General features: G+C 46.5%; 1 protein-coding gene across 1 annotated transcript; it reads right to left on the bottom strand.

Annotated features, from left to right (window-relative positions):
- Positions 1-227: 227 nt before the first annotated feature.
- On the bottom strand, positions 228-3,509 carry SOCS2 (suppressor of cytokine signaling 2). Its single transcript, XM_034772743.1, has 2 exons — positions 3,304-3,509; positions 228-1,672 (listed from the first exon to the last, which is right to left on the bottom strand). The coding sequence occupies exons 1-2, from the start codon at positions 3,437-3,439 to the stop codon at positions 1,215-1,217; spliced, it is 594 nt and encodes a 197-aa protein (XP_034628634.1). The 5' UTR covers positions 3,440-3,509; the 3' UTR covers positions 228-1,214.
- Positions 3,510-13,953: the final 10,444 nt, after the last annotated feature.

Below are 13,953 nucleotides of genomic sequence, written 5' to 3'. Positions count from 1 at the left end.
GAGCTACTGCAATACAAGTATCATCTTTGCTATTTTCCTCTACCACCATTTCAGTTACAGAAGTTCATCAAAGTGTCTCTACTCCACTAATATGAATAATCCAACCATCTGATATTTGTGCACTCACTTGCATATTGTTGGGGGGCGCGGGAGAACTGAGGTTCACAGGAAACATTACTATCAGAAAGTAGCAAGTTTCAACACAAATTAGAAGGAAATACAACCTGTGCAGTTAGGTTCACTTTATTGAATACAGTCTGAAATCTGATAGCTACAGTAGTGTATAAACAAACTTTCCTATAATTCTAGGAAACAAATTGAAAAAGGTCTTCTACATTGTAGAAGGCAGCCATAACTGCTGATATTCATGCTTAGATATTGAAACTGAGCAACTGCACAGCTGCAGTGTAGAGTCTATGGCCTCATCCAAAAGAGGCTAAATAGTAAGGAGGGAAGATGTTAACACATCAACAAAGATGCTGGTATACCAATCTGATACATCAGTGACACACTGGGGTCCCCTGAAAGATAATGAAGTGTTTCCCCTTAAATCCAGTTTTAAAAGCTTATTTCCAAAAGGTTTTTAATTTGATTACTGCAGTACTCTTGTGTCTGCAAAAAAAAACAAGAGCTAAAAACCCCACAGGATTATGGTTCAGTACAGACTAAAACCGGAGGTTGATAGCTTTTTGGCTTGGTTGATTAGTTGCATAAGTTTGGCCAGAGAATCACAAGCACAAGCCACTTAACATTGCAAAAGCATACCAGCATCAGCACCTAACTAGCCTCGGAATCAGACAACTGAGGCCATTTACTTATTCTATGACCTTTCCCATCTAAAGCTGCAGTCTCTCCCACTGCCTGTGGATCACCACTTCAGATATTACTTGGTGGCCATTACAGTGCTCTACACCATTTTCTTCAAACATAACACTGTACATCTTGGACAGGATCCCAAGGATCCCAACATACCTTGTTAAAGAGACTGCAGCCTCACCCCCTCCACTCCCATCAAAAATATGACTTGGGAAGGCTCTGCGCAGAACCTTATTTGGAGGCATTTTAAATCCAAACCTCCCCTTCCCTCCAATAGACTGACCCTATTTTGATGATAAATTCCATGCTGAATTGTACAGCTGGATACTCAGTTCTTTGGCTGATCTTAATAGTTGCATTCAAAGTTACTCTACGTGAGATATATTTAGAAAAGATATTTATACCTGGTATTGATACTCTTTCAAGTACTCTTTTAATCTTGTTGGTAAAGGCAGTTCCAAGATCTTATTTGTACATTTGTTTATAGTTATTCTACAGTGATGTTGCAGAGATGGAATTGAAGTATAGAGAGGTTTGTTCAAATAAAGATGCACTATTCCATTTGATGAAGTTTCAGGCCCAGTTTTTCTATCCTTGCATGTAAGAACGTAGTATTCAATCAGATGGACCACACTATCAAATTGTTTAAGCCGAGATCTAACACATATGATGGAGTCCAGTCTGAATTTGCCGTCTTGATACTCGATACGCAGATTGGTTGGTCCAGCTGATGTTTTTACGGAGATAGTCAGTAGATACTCTGAATGGGAGCTGTCTCTAACCAAGAAAGTACCTTCAGGAGTATCTTGTAATCTCTCTTTGGCTTCAGCAACATTCATACTGCCCCAGTACCACCCTGTTAGAAGAGGGAGATGGTTTGTTGTTGTTTTTTCCTCCACAAAAAAAAGTTTTTGTAGAATCTTATTTCCTTTAATCACTAGAAAAAGCAAGAACTATAACTTGCAAAGAAGCAGGCATTGTATAATGTCTATTAAATATTTAACTTGATGATACCATACAATAAACTATGACCCTGTCACTATTTCCATGTGTATTCCTGTGTGAATAAGTATTAGATTTCAAAATTTGCTGACAACTATCATGTACCATCCTGTGTACAACATTCCAAATAACTTCATATCAAACTACATAAATGCTTGAAGTCAAGAATGATTCTACTTTTAATAATTTTGGTTAGCTTATTAGTCAAATGATACTTGTATTAGTTAGAAATAAGATAGTACAAGTAAGAGGAAATCCATGTTATGAGACAAGGCTTCCATTCTGGCAGTCTAATGAAGATAAAAATTGTGCATTTTGTAATGCCTTTGATTGTCCCTTGACCTGCAAGTATCCCTCACTTCAAAAACCAATAATTTCTAGAGCTGTATGATGAGCTATTTTTCCTTTTCCACATTTGAGTGATATAAATATAACTGAAAAGGTTTTTAAAAGTGTATGGGAACATAAGAGGGCTAAGCTAAACTCTTCTGGACTTTGGGAAATTCAAGTTTGATACTATTTTTAACAATTTATTTCCCCCAGACAGTAATTCTGAATTCCATCTGGGATAACAATGCTATTTAAGTGTTTCATGATTTTATTAAGACTTAATTTTTATATATAAAGTGAAGCTATCTTTATAAAAAAAAAAAAAAAACATGGTTCTCAGAGAATTTGTAAGATTAGTTTTTCCACCAGATACCATCCTTCCGGAACAGGCGACTTGAAGTTAGAGGATTTTTTAAAAGTTTTAAATTTATTTTAAAAATAGAAACCCAGTAATCTACAATTGGATTTATTCCCCCGTTCATTGCTGCGTATGGGATTGAGATTTTGTCTCTTACTTTTCCTCTACCTAAAGATAGAGAGGAAACAAAGCCCCCTAAGCTGGTTTCTGAGAAGCAGTCACCACAGCAAGACAAGTTTTTTTTAAAGCAAAAGTTAAAAGCGATGTGGTTCCATGGCGCACATTGCTGGGTGATCCAATGGAGAGCGGATTAGCACGAAATTGCTACAAATCGTGTGTCCGCCCGCAGCCCGAGGGAAGGGAGTCTGGGCAAAGCGGCTCCCCCGCGTCCCGCTGCCTAGCGGAGAGGCTGCTGGGCAGGGACTAGCCGTGGGAAGAAGCCCCTCTGCCCGCGGAGTCGGAGGGGAGGGGAGCCAACCCCCGCCGGGATGGGGATGTGACCCAGCCTTTGGGCTAGTAGACAGTTTATTTGCCACTGAGGGATATACGGGACGCTCCCACCGGCCGGCCGCTGGCCAGACTCCCAGGGCCGGGGGAAGCAAGCCCGGCTCCGCAACGGGCAGCGCTAGGTTGAGGCACCTCCACGCCGAGGCGGCCAACATCTCCGCCTCCCCAAGCAGCAGACAAGTGCCCCGGGGCTAGGCCCGGCGCTAGCCCGGCCCAGCCGCGAGATGCGCGGTGCATGTGCCCGGCCGATCCCCCGGGAAAAGCGCCTGTCCCCCAACCCGCTCGCTTACCTGCCCGCCTCAGCTCCTCCATGGCCGCGACCAGGCGCTCCGCCGCCACCCTCTCGGTCACCTCAGCCCCGGGACCCCGCCACTCGGTCCCGGCCCGCTCCGCGCCATCCGAGGACTCGGAAGAGCGCAGGGTCATTTGGGGGGAGGCAGAAGTCACCCGCCGGTCACAGCCCGGGAAGGACGGGGGGCTCCGCTCCAGCCCCGCGGCGCCCGGTTCTCAGCGCCGCTCGGACATGGCCCCAGCTCCTTGCCCGGGGCGCCGGGCCGTCCTCGCCCGCCGCAGCCTGCAAGCCGAGAGAAGAGCGAGATTTACCGCCGAGCCCCAGCCCGCGCTTCCCCGCACCCAGCACAGCGCCCACCTCGCGGGTGCCGGGCGGGCGGAGCGACCTCTCCCCGCGCCCAGTACGGGAAGGAGCCGCCCGCAAGCGGACGGGGCAGCCCCCCGCTCGGCGCGGAGATTCGCCTCGCCCGGAGCGGCGGACTTGGCTAGCAGCCCCGGGGGCGCAGCTCCAGCTGAGGGGCGAGTCCCCAACGTGCCCGCGCGGGGAAGGAGCGGAGGGGCCGCCTCGCTCCAGCCAGGGCACCGCCGCTGTTGCTGCTGTCGAGGAACACGCGGCCCCGCCAACAAGCCGCCTGGCGCGGCCGGAGCCGGGCGGCCGCAGAGGAAGGCGCCTGGGGAACCGAGCCCAGCTCTTACCTTCGCCTCACCAGCGTCCCTGGGTCAGTAGCCGGGCGGGGGACTTGGAGACAAGGAGAAGCCAGGTGGGGGTCGGTCCCCGGAGCCCTGCCCGTGGGGGCCGGTGGGGGGCGAGCAGGTTGCTCTTATTCGCTGGGCGAGCCGCGCGCGGAAGCGGGAGGCAGACGGGGAGCCCCTCTCGCCCGCACCGCCCAGGCCTCTGCTAGGGGAGCGGGCTCGAGCCGCCGGGACAGCGGGCCACCCCCCGGCAGCACGGAGACGCGTGCACGTATTTAGCCCAGGGCGCCCCCCGCCTCTCCGAGCTGGTGACTGCACAGGCTGCTTTCCAGGAACTTTCCAGGAACCGCATCATGTGACAGCACCAGCTCTGGCGCCTCCGCGCTGAAGGGGAGCCGGGCCGGAGCCGCCGTCGCCAGGCGTGGAGCAGCCCCAGCAGCCGTCCCTCCCATCGCGCACGGCAGGGAGGAGACACACCCGGCTGGGGTACAACACCGACCCCTCTGGCCCGGGCTAGGGACCGGGGGAGGCCTCCCGGGGCTAGTGAATCCTCCCTACGCCGGCGCATCGCTGCCCTGCGGAGCCCCGTCCTTGGGCCCACGCGGTCTGGGGGCGCGGCCGGAGGTCGAGGAGGATAGGCTGGGGTCAGCAAGCGAGGCAGCACGTGTTAGGCGGCTGCTGTGATCGCAGCGTGGCTGGCGGACGCAGCCCGGGGCCAGGTGTCGCTGTAGGGTCGAGCCGCCCTCCCACGCCCTCTGCTCCCGTGTCGGCCACACATACCAGCTATTCCCTCTGTCCCGGGAGCCCAGCTCCGTTAGCGGGGCCGGGCTGATTGACCTAGGAAACCCTCTTCTCCTCCCGGGAGTGATCGTTGCTTTTCGGGTTACAAAACAGGGTCCCTCCTTAAGAACCGGGTGGCGCTTCTGGACCGACTCCCGCGCACCGCCCGTAGCAAGCGGATCGCCCTCACCTGGGGGCACCTCACCCTGCCTGCACGCCTCAGGAGTTGGGCGTCCCAGCCTGTCTCTACGCTTGATGTTGCTTCCTTTTCCCAGGGAAAGTCGGGACTCGGGAGCTGTAGCAGCACCTGAGCCTTGCGCAGTAATAAAAGGGCTCGGGAGTTCTCTTTCTCTGGGGAAATCAGTCTCAGGCCCATTAGGTACTTAAAGGGACACTGCCAAGAGTTAGAAACTCTTTATACAGATATTTTTATAGTTGAAACTCCTGCCCCCACACATCCAGGCACTTAAATATCTTATTATTAGAACCATCTACTAGTCTATTTTTCCATTTTTATATCATCTGTAAACCGCTTTTGGTGGGGCTCACAAAAATGGTGAACTGTAGTCCTTCTGCTGGCTTTGCATTAGCTCCTAAGTAATCAACGCCATTCAGCATTGCTTAGGGCTGTTGATGTTTTGGTAGGAGGCTTGAAAGGATTAGATTTTTGCCTGGAAATGTTGATAAATATGGATTTCACTGGACAGACACCTGTGAAAAATATTTCCATTGATAATAATTGAAATTTACAGATAGGCAAAGTAAGAAAAATGCTGCTTGACAACTTTTTAAAGTTGATTTAAGGGTATTCAGTTCGTATATTTTGATGTGAGTTGACAGCTAGTGTTTTAACAGTTATAAAGTTATAAGTCTCAACATCCACTGTCATTGAATAATTATTGTCTAACCCCCTATTGTCTGATCCACCATTATTTCTGACAGCTGTGAACATTTAAAATTGATAAAAATATAAAAAGTACGCTTAAAAATAAACAATTATCTGTCAGATTATAAAATAAATATTGATTTGTGCCAACCCTATTTATTATTTAAAAGAAAGCAAAATAATAACCATGTTAATATCAGCTCTATTCAAAACAGGAAAAATGTCACGAATTGCCCAACAGAAGAGGGCAAAATTGGGATGGAAAATTGTTTTTAGGTATCATGAGATAAAGGATTAGAAAGATTTTTTAAAAATCCTAGAGACTCCATTAAAATACCTAATTGTATCTTTAAAAACTTAAAATCTGTGGCCCGGGAAAGATGCAAACATATGTATAACATTGCTAGGTTTTGTGGCATAGCAGGCAAAAGGGTGAGGTCTAGTGATAAGGTAATGTGAACTTTACTATTAATATGACTTCTGAATAAAAGAACATAGGTAGAATATGTATATGGATTCACTGTCCATACAGAGAGAAAGCTCTGGGAGTGTCAAATGTCTTTTGAGTTCAGACTTTGGGGTAACTCCTGAAATAACTACTTTAACATCTGAAAGGGGGGACTGTTTCAAACAGCTGTGTTTAAAAAAAAAAAAAAAAGATTATTTGTAATATATAAACATAATGTTGAGGATGTGGACAAATGGAGAGAAAGATCTGAGTTAGTTTTGTTTAGTTTGCTAGTTGCCAAAAAGAATTGTTAATATTTAGCTGGCCACTTATACAATTCATGAGGCTCCCTTGAAATAATCTACTTTGCAAAGTGACTCTGTAAATATGGCATTGTGGGCTTCCATGTTTATAATGTCTCGGTGATTCCAGATCACATTTGTTTAGTATGAACAAAAAGATGGCTTTAATTACTGCCAGCATCTCAAATTCAAGATGGGAGTTAAAAATCAAGCAGGCTTCTTTCTGACTCATGCATTGTCACCAGTGATATAAAGTAATAAAGATTTTGAAAACCATATTCTGCTCCTATTTTCATCTGTGCAATTCAAATGTTTTCAGATTCAGCTCTCTGTTACTCCTGTAGAACTCATTTGTTTCCAATTGCACACATGTGATGGGAATCAGAATATGTCCATGTAGTTCGGAACTTAGTTAATTCTGATGTTGATGATGTGAGCACTTGAATAGGATTTAGCTCACTCTTTCAGAACTGTGCTGCTTCTGCATTGTTAACAGGAGTTTTTTTAAAAAAGTAGTGCAAATGCATTTTTGTTGCTAAAATAATTGTGTCTCTGAAAATATGCTGGGAGTGGATCTGTTGCTCAGGAAAATGCTATTTTAATATGGTAACTTTTCAGATTAGGACCACATTTTAAAGCCACTCTGATTCATGCTGGAAAACTTTGTAATGTATCCTACCTAGAGAAAAAAGCTGCCCTTATTACAGATTTGCTGTATGTATCTTCTCCTGTTTTGTTAGTGACATTTGTATGTAAATTGTATTTTAAGATTTCTTTTGCTCCTACTGTTTATTTCTCTTTGAAGTCCTAATCCCCTGTTTGTAAAATCACAACTGGCTGCTGTAAAAATGATTGTGATGTCACAAGAAGGAAATTATGACTTCAAATAGAGAATAAACCACAAGGACAAAGAAAGTTTTAAGAAGTAAATAACTTATTTTCATTCAAATATCACTATAAAAAGGCTGGAACAAAAATTAAATAGAAAGTATATCAGCAGGATCTCTTCTGAATAGAATGCTGTATTAAGTTTTCTGTTACAAGTTATTACCTTTTAAAAATAATGTTAAGGGACTGACAAATTTACAAAAGTGAGGAGATTCAAACTTAAGGCTACAAATCCATTGCTAAAAAATCACACCTTTGTGGCTCAATACTGTAGTTCAGGACATACTTAAGTTTATAGACTGTTTTGAGACCCCCATAAATACTTGTAGGCTTGACAGGATGAGTTAACAGTTCGCTGTTCCTACCTATAATCTGTTAGTCTATTTTCCTTTTGGCTTGTACGAGTCTTTCAAAATGTATAGGGGAGAGAAAACATTTTTTTAAATGTAGGAAAATATAATTAATTTAAATTAGCTGTGGGATTTGGGGGCATGTGCAGTATGTTAAACTATACAGTATATACATTAAACTCTTTTTCTAAAAATTGTCTGGATTGCAAACTGATAGTGCCCCTTTATCTTTTTTGGCACTGCTATTTTGGGTGCATACATGGTCTGTCCTGTACTACACAACAAAATTAGAGAGAATGGAGGAGAAGGAAAAAGGAGAAAAATGGAGAGAGGGGAGAAAAGAAATAGTAGTAAACTCAATTCTTAAAGTTTAGCACGGAGTAGTGCAAGCTGGAAAAAGGATTTTAAAATCTGGTCCCTAACAATGGTTCCTCTCGTCAAAAAGTCACAGATGTGAAGGGAAAAAGAGTTTAAAGTGATCATTTCAATTTGAACCAAAAGGTGTATTCTTGTGTCTCCGTGCTTTATGGAAACAATTCAAAGGGAAGTGTAACATACATGTATAGTTGAAACTTCCAGTTCTTGGAGTGTGTTGACTAGTTAATATTCTGAAGCTCTTCTGAGTATTCAAGACAGGTTAAGTCAGTTTTTAGGACCAATTCATCCAATGAAAGATTAAAAGCATGAATTTCAGAAGTCTCTTGGGAACCCTTTCCAGACACTTTCTACAATGCATAAATCTTCTTGTTTAGTCCAGTGCACTATCCAATAGTTGAACTGATGTACGTAGTTTTTGTACTATTGAGAATACTTAAACACTTCTACCCCAATATAACGCAACCTGATATAACACGAATTTGGATATAACGCGGTAAAGCAGTGCTCCAGGGGGGCGGGGCTGCGCACTCCGGCGGATCAAAGCAATTAGATATAACGCGGTTTCACCTATAACGCGGTAAGATTTTTTGGCTCCCGAGGACAGCGTTATATCGAGGTAGAGGTGTATTTTGAAAGTGCTATTGAAAATCAGGAACAGAATACACTGACTGGCATGTCAGACATGCTTTCAGTGATGTGCTCACAAAGAGGAGGAGGGGTGAGAGACTGGAGGATTTATTTGTGTATTTTCTCGTTTAAGCAAAATTCTTTTTTTCATAACCAAGGAGGGAGGCAATAGCTTTTGGCAAAAACGTGAAGTGCCTTTTGATGGAAATGTTTTTACTTTGTTCTTGAAAAGTATGCTGAGTTTATTGGCAGGTTAGCACAATGTTTTATTTGTGGAATGGAATGGAATGAGTGGAGGAGGGGGGCCTTCACCCAGATGATTGGCCAGGTTAAGGTTGCTTTGTGCTGCTAAGTAGATGTAAAGCAGGTTTATCCAGCTACTGAGGGGAATATATGGACAGTGTAAATGAGCCTTTCCTAATTCTTTCCATCCCTGCCCCTCAAAGCCCCGGTGCAGGATATATAACTAGAACATCCTTGTACTCTGACAATTCCCAACTGCTGGAATAGCTCCTTGGCCAGGCAATATATTTCTTAAGGAGTTCAGTATTGCTTCCCAAGCATCCCCAATTACTAATTATTTGCTGTATTTTGACAACTCCTTACCAGAATTAATTTAAATAACCCTTTATAGCCACCAGCCCTCCACACCATCCCACTTTTGTAACAACCAGTCAAATACCCTAGCTTCTGGGCTGAGAAATGGGCATGCCAAATTTCAGGCCTTGCAAATTATAACAAGCAAGTTTTACATACACCCCAAGAACAGGGTTTTTGATGGAACCCCTGAAGACTCCTTTGGTTCCTGACTCTGCAGCCAGGAGGGGAAGGAGAAGGGCTGCTTCTTCTACAAACTGTTTAGGTTCTTTCCATCAGTTTTATGGATTGAGTTAGATAGTTCCTAAAACGTAAATAAATACAACAGAGATACAACAAATATTTTTGTAAATGGGATTGGCCTGCTCTTTCCAGCCACTGAAGGAACAGAATGTTTTTATGAAATAAATCATGATTTCTATCAAATAATTTTCCTGTTAGCTGCCACCAGTATTTCCTGCCATTTTAGCTATTTAGATGTGAATTCTTAATATTCTTTATGAATATGAAAGTGCTAAATGAGAATACTCATAGATTCAGTATACTCAGTCATTTTTCTTTTGTAAATCACTGAAGTTGTCAAAAGACTCTCTAGTTATAAAAGAAATCCAGATCAGGAGATATCTGAATTAAAAGAGCAAAATTAAATGACAAAATAAAAAGACCTGAAGAAGGGCTCTGTGTAGCTTGAAAACTTGTCTTTTTCACCAACAGAAGTTGGTCCACTAAAAGATATTGCCTCACCCACCTTGTCTCTCTACAATAAAAATATTATTTTCCTGCAGAGATTGTGGTGAGAGAAAAGGATCGTTTCCTTTATTGGATGGCTAGATGAATGGTTGCCAGCAAACCTAGAACTCTGAACATAATCTTCTTCCTTTTTTCTTTCTCATTTGTTTCCTCTCTGTTTCTTTGCTTTGGTGTTGGTGGTGGTGGTAGTGTGTGTGTGGGAAGATATGGCACTAGGACCCTTCTCTCATCTCATTATATGCTTTATATTATAATGTTTATATTGTGGTAGCACCTAGAGGCCTCAACCAGGTTGGAGCCTCATTGTGCTAGGCACTGTACAAACATACTTAAGGAACTTTAAGAAACATGTCAAATTCAGTATTTTCATAAGTTTTGCAAATATATTAACTGTATTTTGAAGTAAAATAGAAACACACATTGACTTGATACTTTGGGAACTGATTGGAAATGCTGGTGCAGAGGAGGTGGAAGCTGATGGCACAGAGAATCAAACATAAATCATAGCATTCCATACACATATACAGGTCCTGTCATATTAAAGGATCTCAAGGACTCTACCAAATAATGGGGCAAATCCTGTTCTTCTTTGAGTGAGACCAGAGAGGGAGCGCTCTCACCCGGCCAAGATCAAGGAGCCGGCCGCTGTGAGACCCCAGTTGGGTCACACCACCTCGGTCCCTTCACCTGCTAGGGTCGCGTCAACCCCCGCCCTGGTGGCGGCACAGTTGAATCCGGACCCTCCCCATTTGCCGGCCCCACGGAGCCGACGGCTACAGCTCCCATCGACTCCTGAGGCATTTGTGGCAGCCCATGACTTGTTACGCCATATGGCGCCATTTTTCCCTCCCAGGAGGGACAAATCGCTAGAACTGGGCAGTCCCACGGCACTGTCAAGGGGAAAGTCAGCGATGATGTCACGACACTCACCATTCCCAAACCTCCACCCAGCAGGAATGGCCCAGATGTGGGAGCCGTGCTGGTCCCCTAGCCCATGCCACAAACTGTTGGTGCCCAGCAGTGCAGCTCCTTAGTGCAGCTCCTCAGAGACCTCAGAGTTAGAGTCTGATCCATTTGCTCAGACAGGAGTAGGAGCAGGAGATCAAGGATCGTCATGCTTACCCAGAACCGTGGCCTGCTCACTGGCAACAACTGACGCAGTGGCTCTTCTGGAAACCCTGGGCTTTCCACCAAAGCCAAGGGCGAAGCCAGGGGTCCCAGTCTAGAGTGGCGTCGGTATCTTCAGTTACATTTATACCAGCTCCGGCGCCTCCAGGAGTACCAGGAGTGGCTCTGGCTTGCAGTTCTGTGTTTCTAACCAGCGGGCCATTGTTAGCAGGTACTGCTGTAATACTTGTGGAGCAATGGCTAAGTTTACAGAGCTGCTCCCGCAGGACTCCCATGCTGAGTTTTCAACACTGGTGGAGGAGGGGAAGCTTATCTCCTAAGCCTCACTACAGGCCGCTCTGGATGGGGCAGATGCGGCTACTCAGGTTACGGCCACAGGGATTGCCATGAGAAGGAGCTCCTGGCTACAGATGTCTGGTCTGCCTTATGAAGTCCAGCAGACTATCCAAGATCTTCCCTTTGAGGGTTCAGCTCCCTTTTTCCGAAAAGACAGTTAAAAGGCTGTATAGCCTAAAGGACTCGAGAATCACCCTCAAGTTGCTGGGCCTCCACACTCCTGCCACCCAGCGGAAGTACTTCAGGCCGCAACCCCCTCCACGGTTCTACCAAACACAGAACCGGCAGGACAGTTCCCAGAGGAGGAACAGGAGCGGCAGGAAAAGACAACACCCGTCCTCAGGCCATGACTCTGGCCGATCCAAGTCATCTTTGGGCCAGAAACAGGCCTTTTGAAGGTGTGCACAAGGACAGTGCACCAGTGCATGGACTGAATCCAACCACCTTATCGTCTCGTCCTGACTATCCCCTTTCTACCCTGTATGGGCCCGTATCACATCGGACTGATGGGTGCTCCGCACGGTAGAAAGGGGATACTCACTCAAATTCTTGGCCCTCCTGCCCTTCCACCCTCCTAACCCCTCCCTCACGAGCAACTCTTCAGACAGGAGGTGCACTCATTCCATCACTGGGAGCAGTGGAAGAGAAGCCCTAAGCAAGGGCTTCTATTCCCGGTATTTCCTAATACCGAAAGCCAAAGGGGCTCAGGCCCATCCTAGACCTGCGAGAGCTCAACAGGTTCATGAAGATACTCAAGTTCCACATGGCCACTTTGGCCTCCATCATCCCTTCCTTGGATCCAGGGGACTGGTATGCCACCCTCGACTTGAAGGACGCGTAATTTCATGTAGCAATCACAGCGTTCCACAGAAGGTACCTCAGGTTTGTGGTGAGCAACAACCACTTCCAGTTCACAGTCCTTCCGTTCGGCCTGTCAGTGGCGCCTTGAGTATTTACCAAATGCATGGCAGTCGTGGCTGCAGAGGCGGCAGGTACAGGTGTTCCTATACCTCGACGATTGGTTGATCAAAGGCTGCTCTAGGACCCAAGTGGAGGCACAAGTAGACTTCATAAGAACAACATTTGACAGACTGGGCCTTCTCCTGAATGTGGGGAAATCTATGTTGTTCCCGGTTCAGTGGATAGAATTTATAGGGGCGGTACTGGACTTGACACCGGCCAGGGCATCCCTCCTGGAAGTGAGGTTCTGGACCTTGGGTGATATCCTTCAAAGTCTCAGGCAGTTCCCCACCACCACAGCAAGGAATTGCCTGAAACTCCTGGGACACATGACTGCTTGTACCTATGTGGTGCAACACGCCAGGCTTAGACTCCAGCCACTTCAATCATGGTTAGCCTCAGTGTATTGGCCGGGTTGGGACAGTTTGGACAGGGTCATGACTGTGCCTTGTGCAGTCCACGACTCCCTCCTGTGGTGGCTTGACCCGCAGGTAGTGTGTGCAGGGGTCCCCTTCACCAGCCCCCAGCCATCTCTCTCACTAGTGATGGACGCGTCAGCCTTGGGGTGGGGAGCACATCTGGGAGACCTCAGGATGAAAGGCCTCTGGTCTCAGGCGGAACTCGCTCTCCACATCAATGTCAGAGAGCTGAGCAGTCCGCCTGGCATGCCAGACTTTTGCCCACTTTCGCAGGGAGATATGTATCAGTTATGACAGACAACACCACCGTGATGTTTTACATCAACTGATGGGGGGTGCACGTTCCTCTCCCCTGTGCCAGGAAGGCTTCAGGCTCTGGGACTTTAGTGTGGAGCATTCAATACACGTGCAAGCATCTTACCTCCCTGGAGTACAGAACGAGTCGGTGGACCATCTCAGCAGGTCGTTCCACGGCCACGAGTGGTCCCTATGCCCGGATGTCACAAACTCCATCTTCCAACGGTGGGGCTTTCCCCAAATAGACCTGTTTGCCACACGATGCAACAGGAAGTGCCAGCAGTTTTGCTCCTTCCTAATCACAGCCCAGGCTCCATTGCGGATGCGTTCCTCCTCCCGTGGGGAAGCCATCTCCTATACGCATTTCCACCTATCCCTCTCGTTCACAGTTGCTTCTCAAGATACGGAGGGAAGAAGCTTCGGTGGTATTGATAGCTCCAGCCTGGCCCCGCCAACACTGGTACATGTCTCTCCTGGAAATGTCCATGGAAGCCCCAATCACCATGCCACTCTTCCCGGACTTGATTACTCAGGATCACGGCCCTCTCCAACACCCAAACCTCGAATTGTTGCACCTCATGGCGTGGAAGCTCCATTGCTGAACCTGATGGAGTTCTCCTGCTCAGACCCGGTTAGACAAATCCTCGTTGGCAGTAGGAAACCTTCCACCAAGGCTACCTACCTGACCAAATGGAAGAGATTTTCAATTTGGTCGGTGCAACCCTGTCCATCTCCGATGCTTGCCTCCATACCACTTATACTGGACTACCTTCTCCATCTTAAGCAGCAGGAGTTGTCCATGTTATCAGT

Source organism: Trachemys scripta, chromosome 1 (assembly GCF_013100865.1).
Source record: "Trachemys scripta elegans isolate TJP31775 chromosome 1, CAS_Tse_1.0, whole genome shotgun sequence".
Lineage (NCBI taxonomy): Eukaryota > Metazoa > Chordata > Testudines > Emydidae > Trachemys > Trachemys scripta.
Note: the sequence above shows the minus strand (reverse complement) of the source record. Positions and strands in the feature narration are given on the sequence as shown.

Coding starts and splice junctions, on each gene's coding strand:
- SOCS2 (XM_034772743.1), bottom strand. CDS start 3,439: ATGACCCTGCGCTCTTCCGAGTCCTCGGATGGCGCGGAGCGGGCCGGG. Junction 1,673..3,303: donor GGAGGAGCTGAGGCGGGCAG/GTAAGCGAGCGG, acceptor CTCTTCTAACAG/GGTGGTACTGGGGCAGTATG.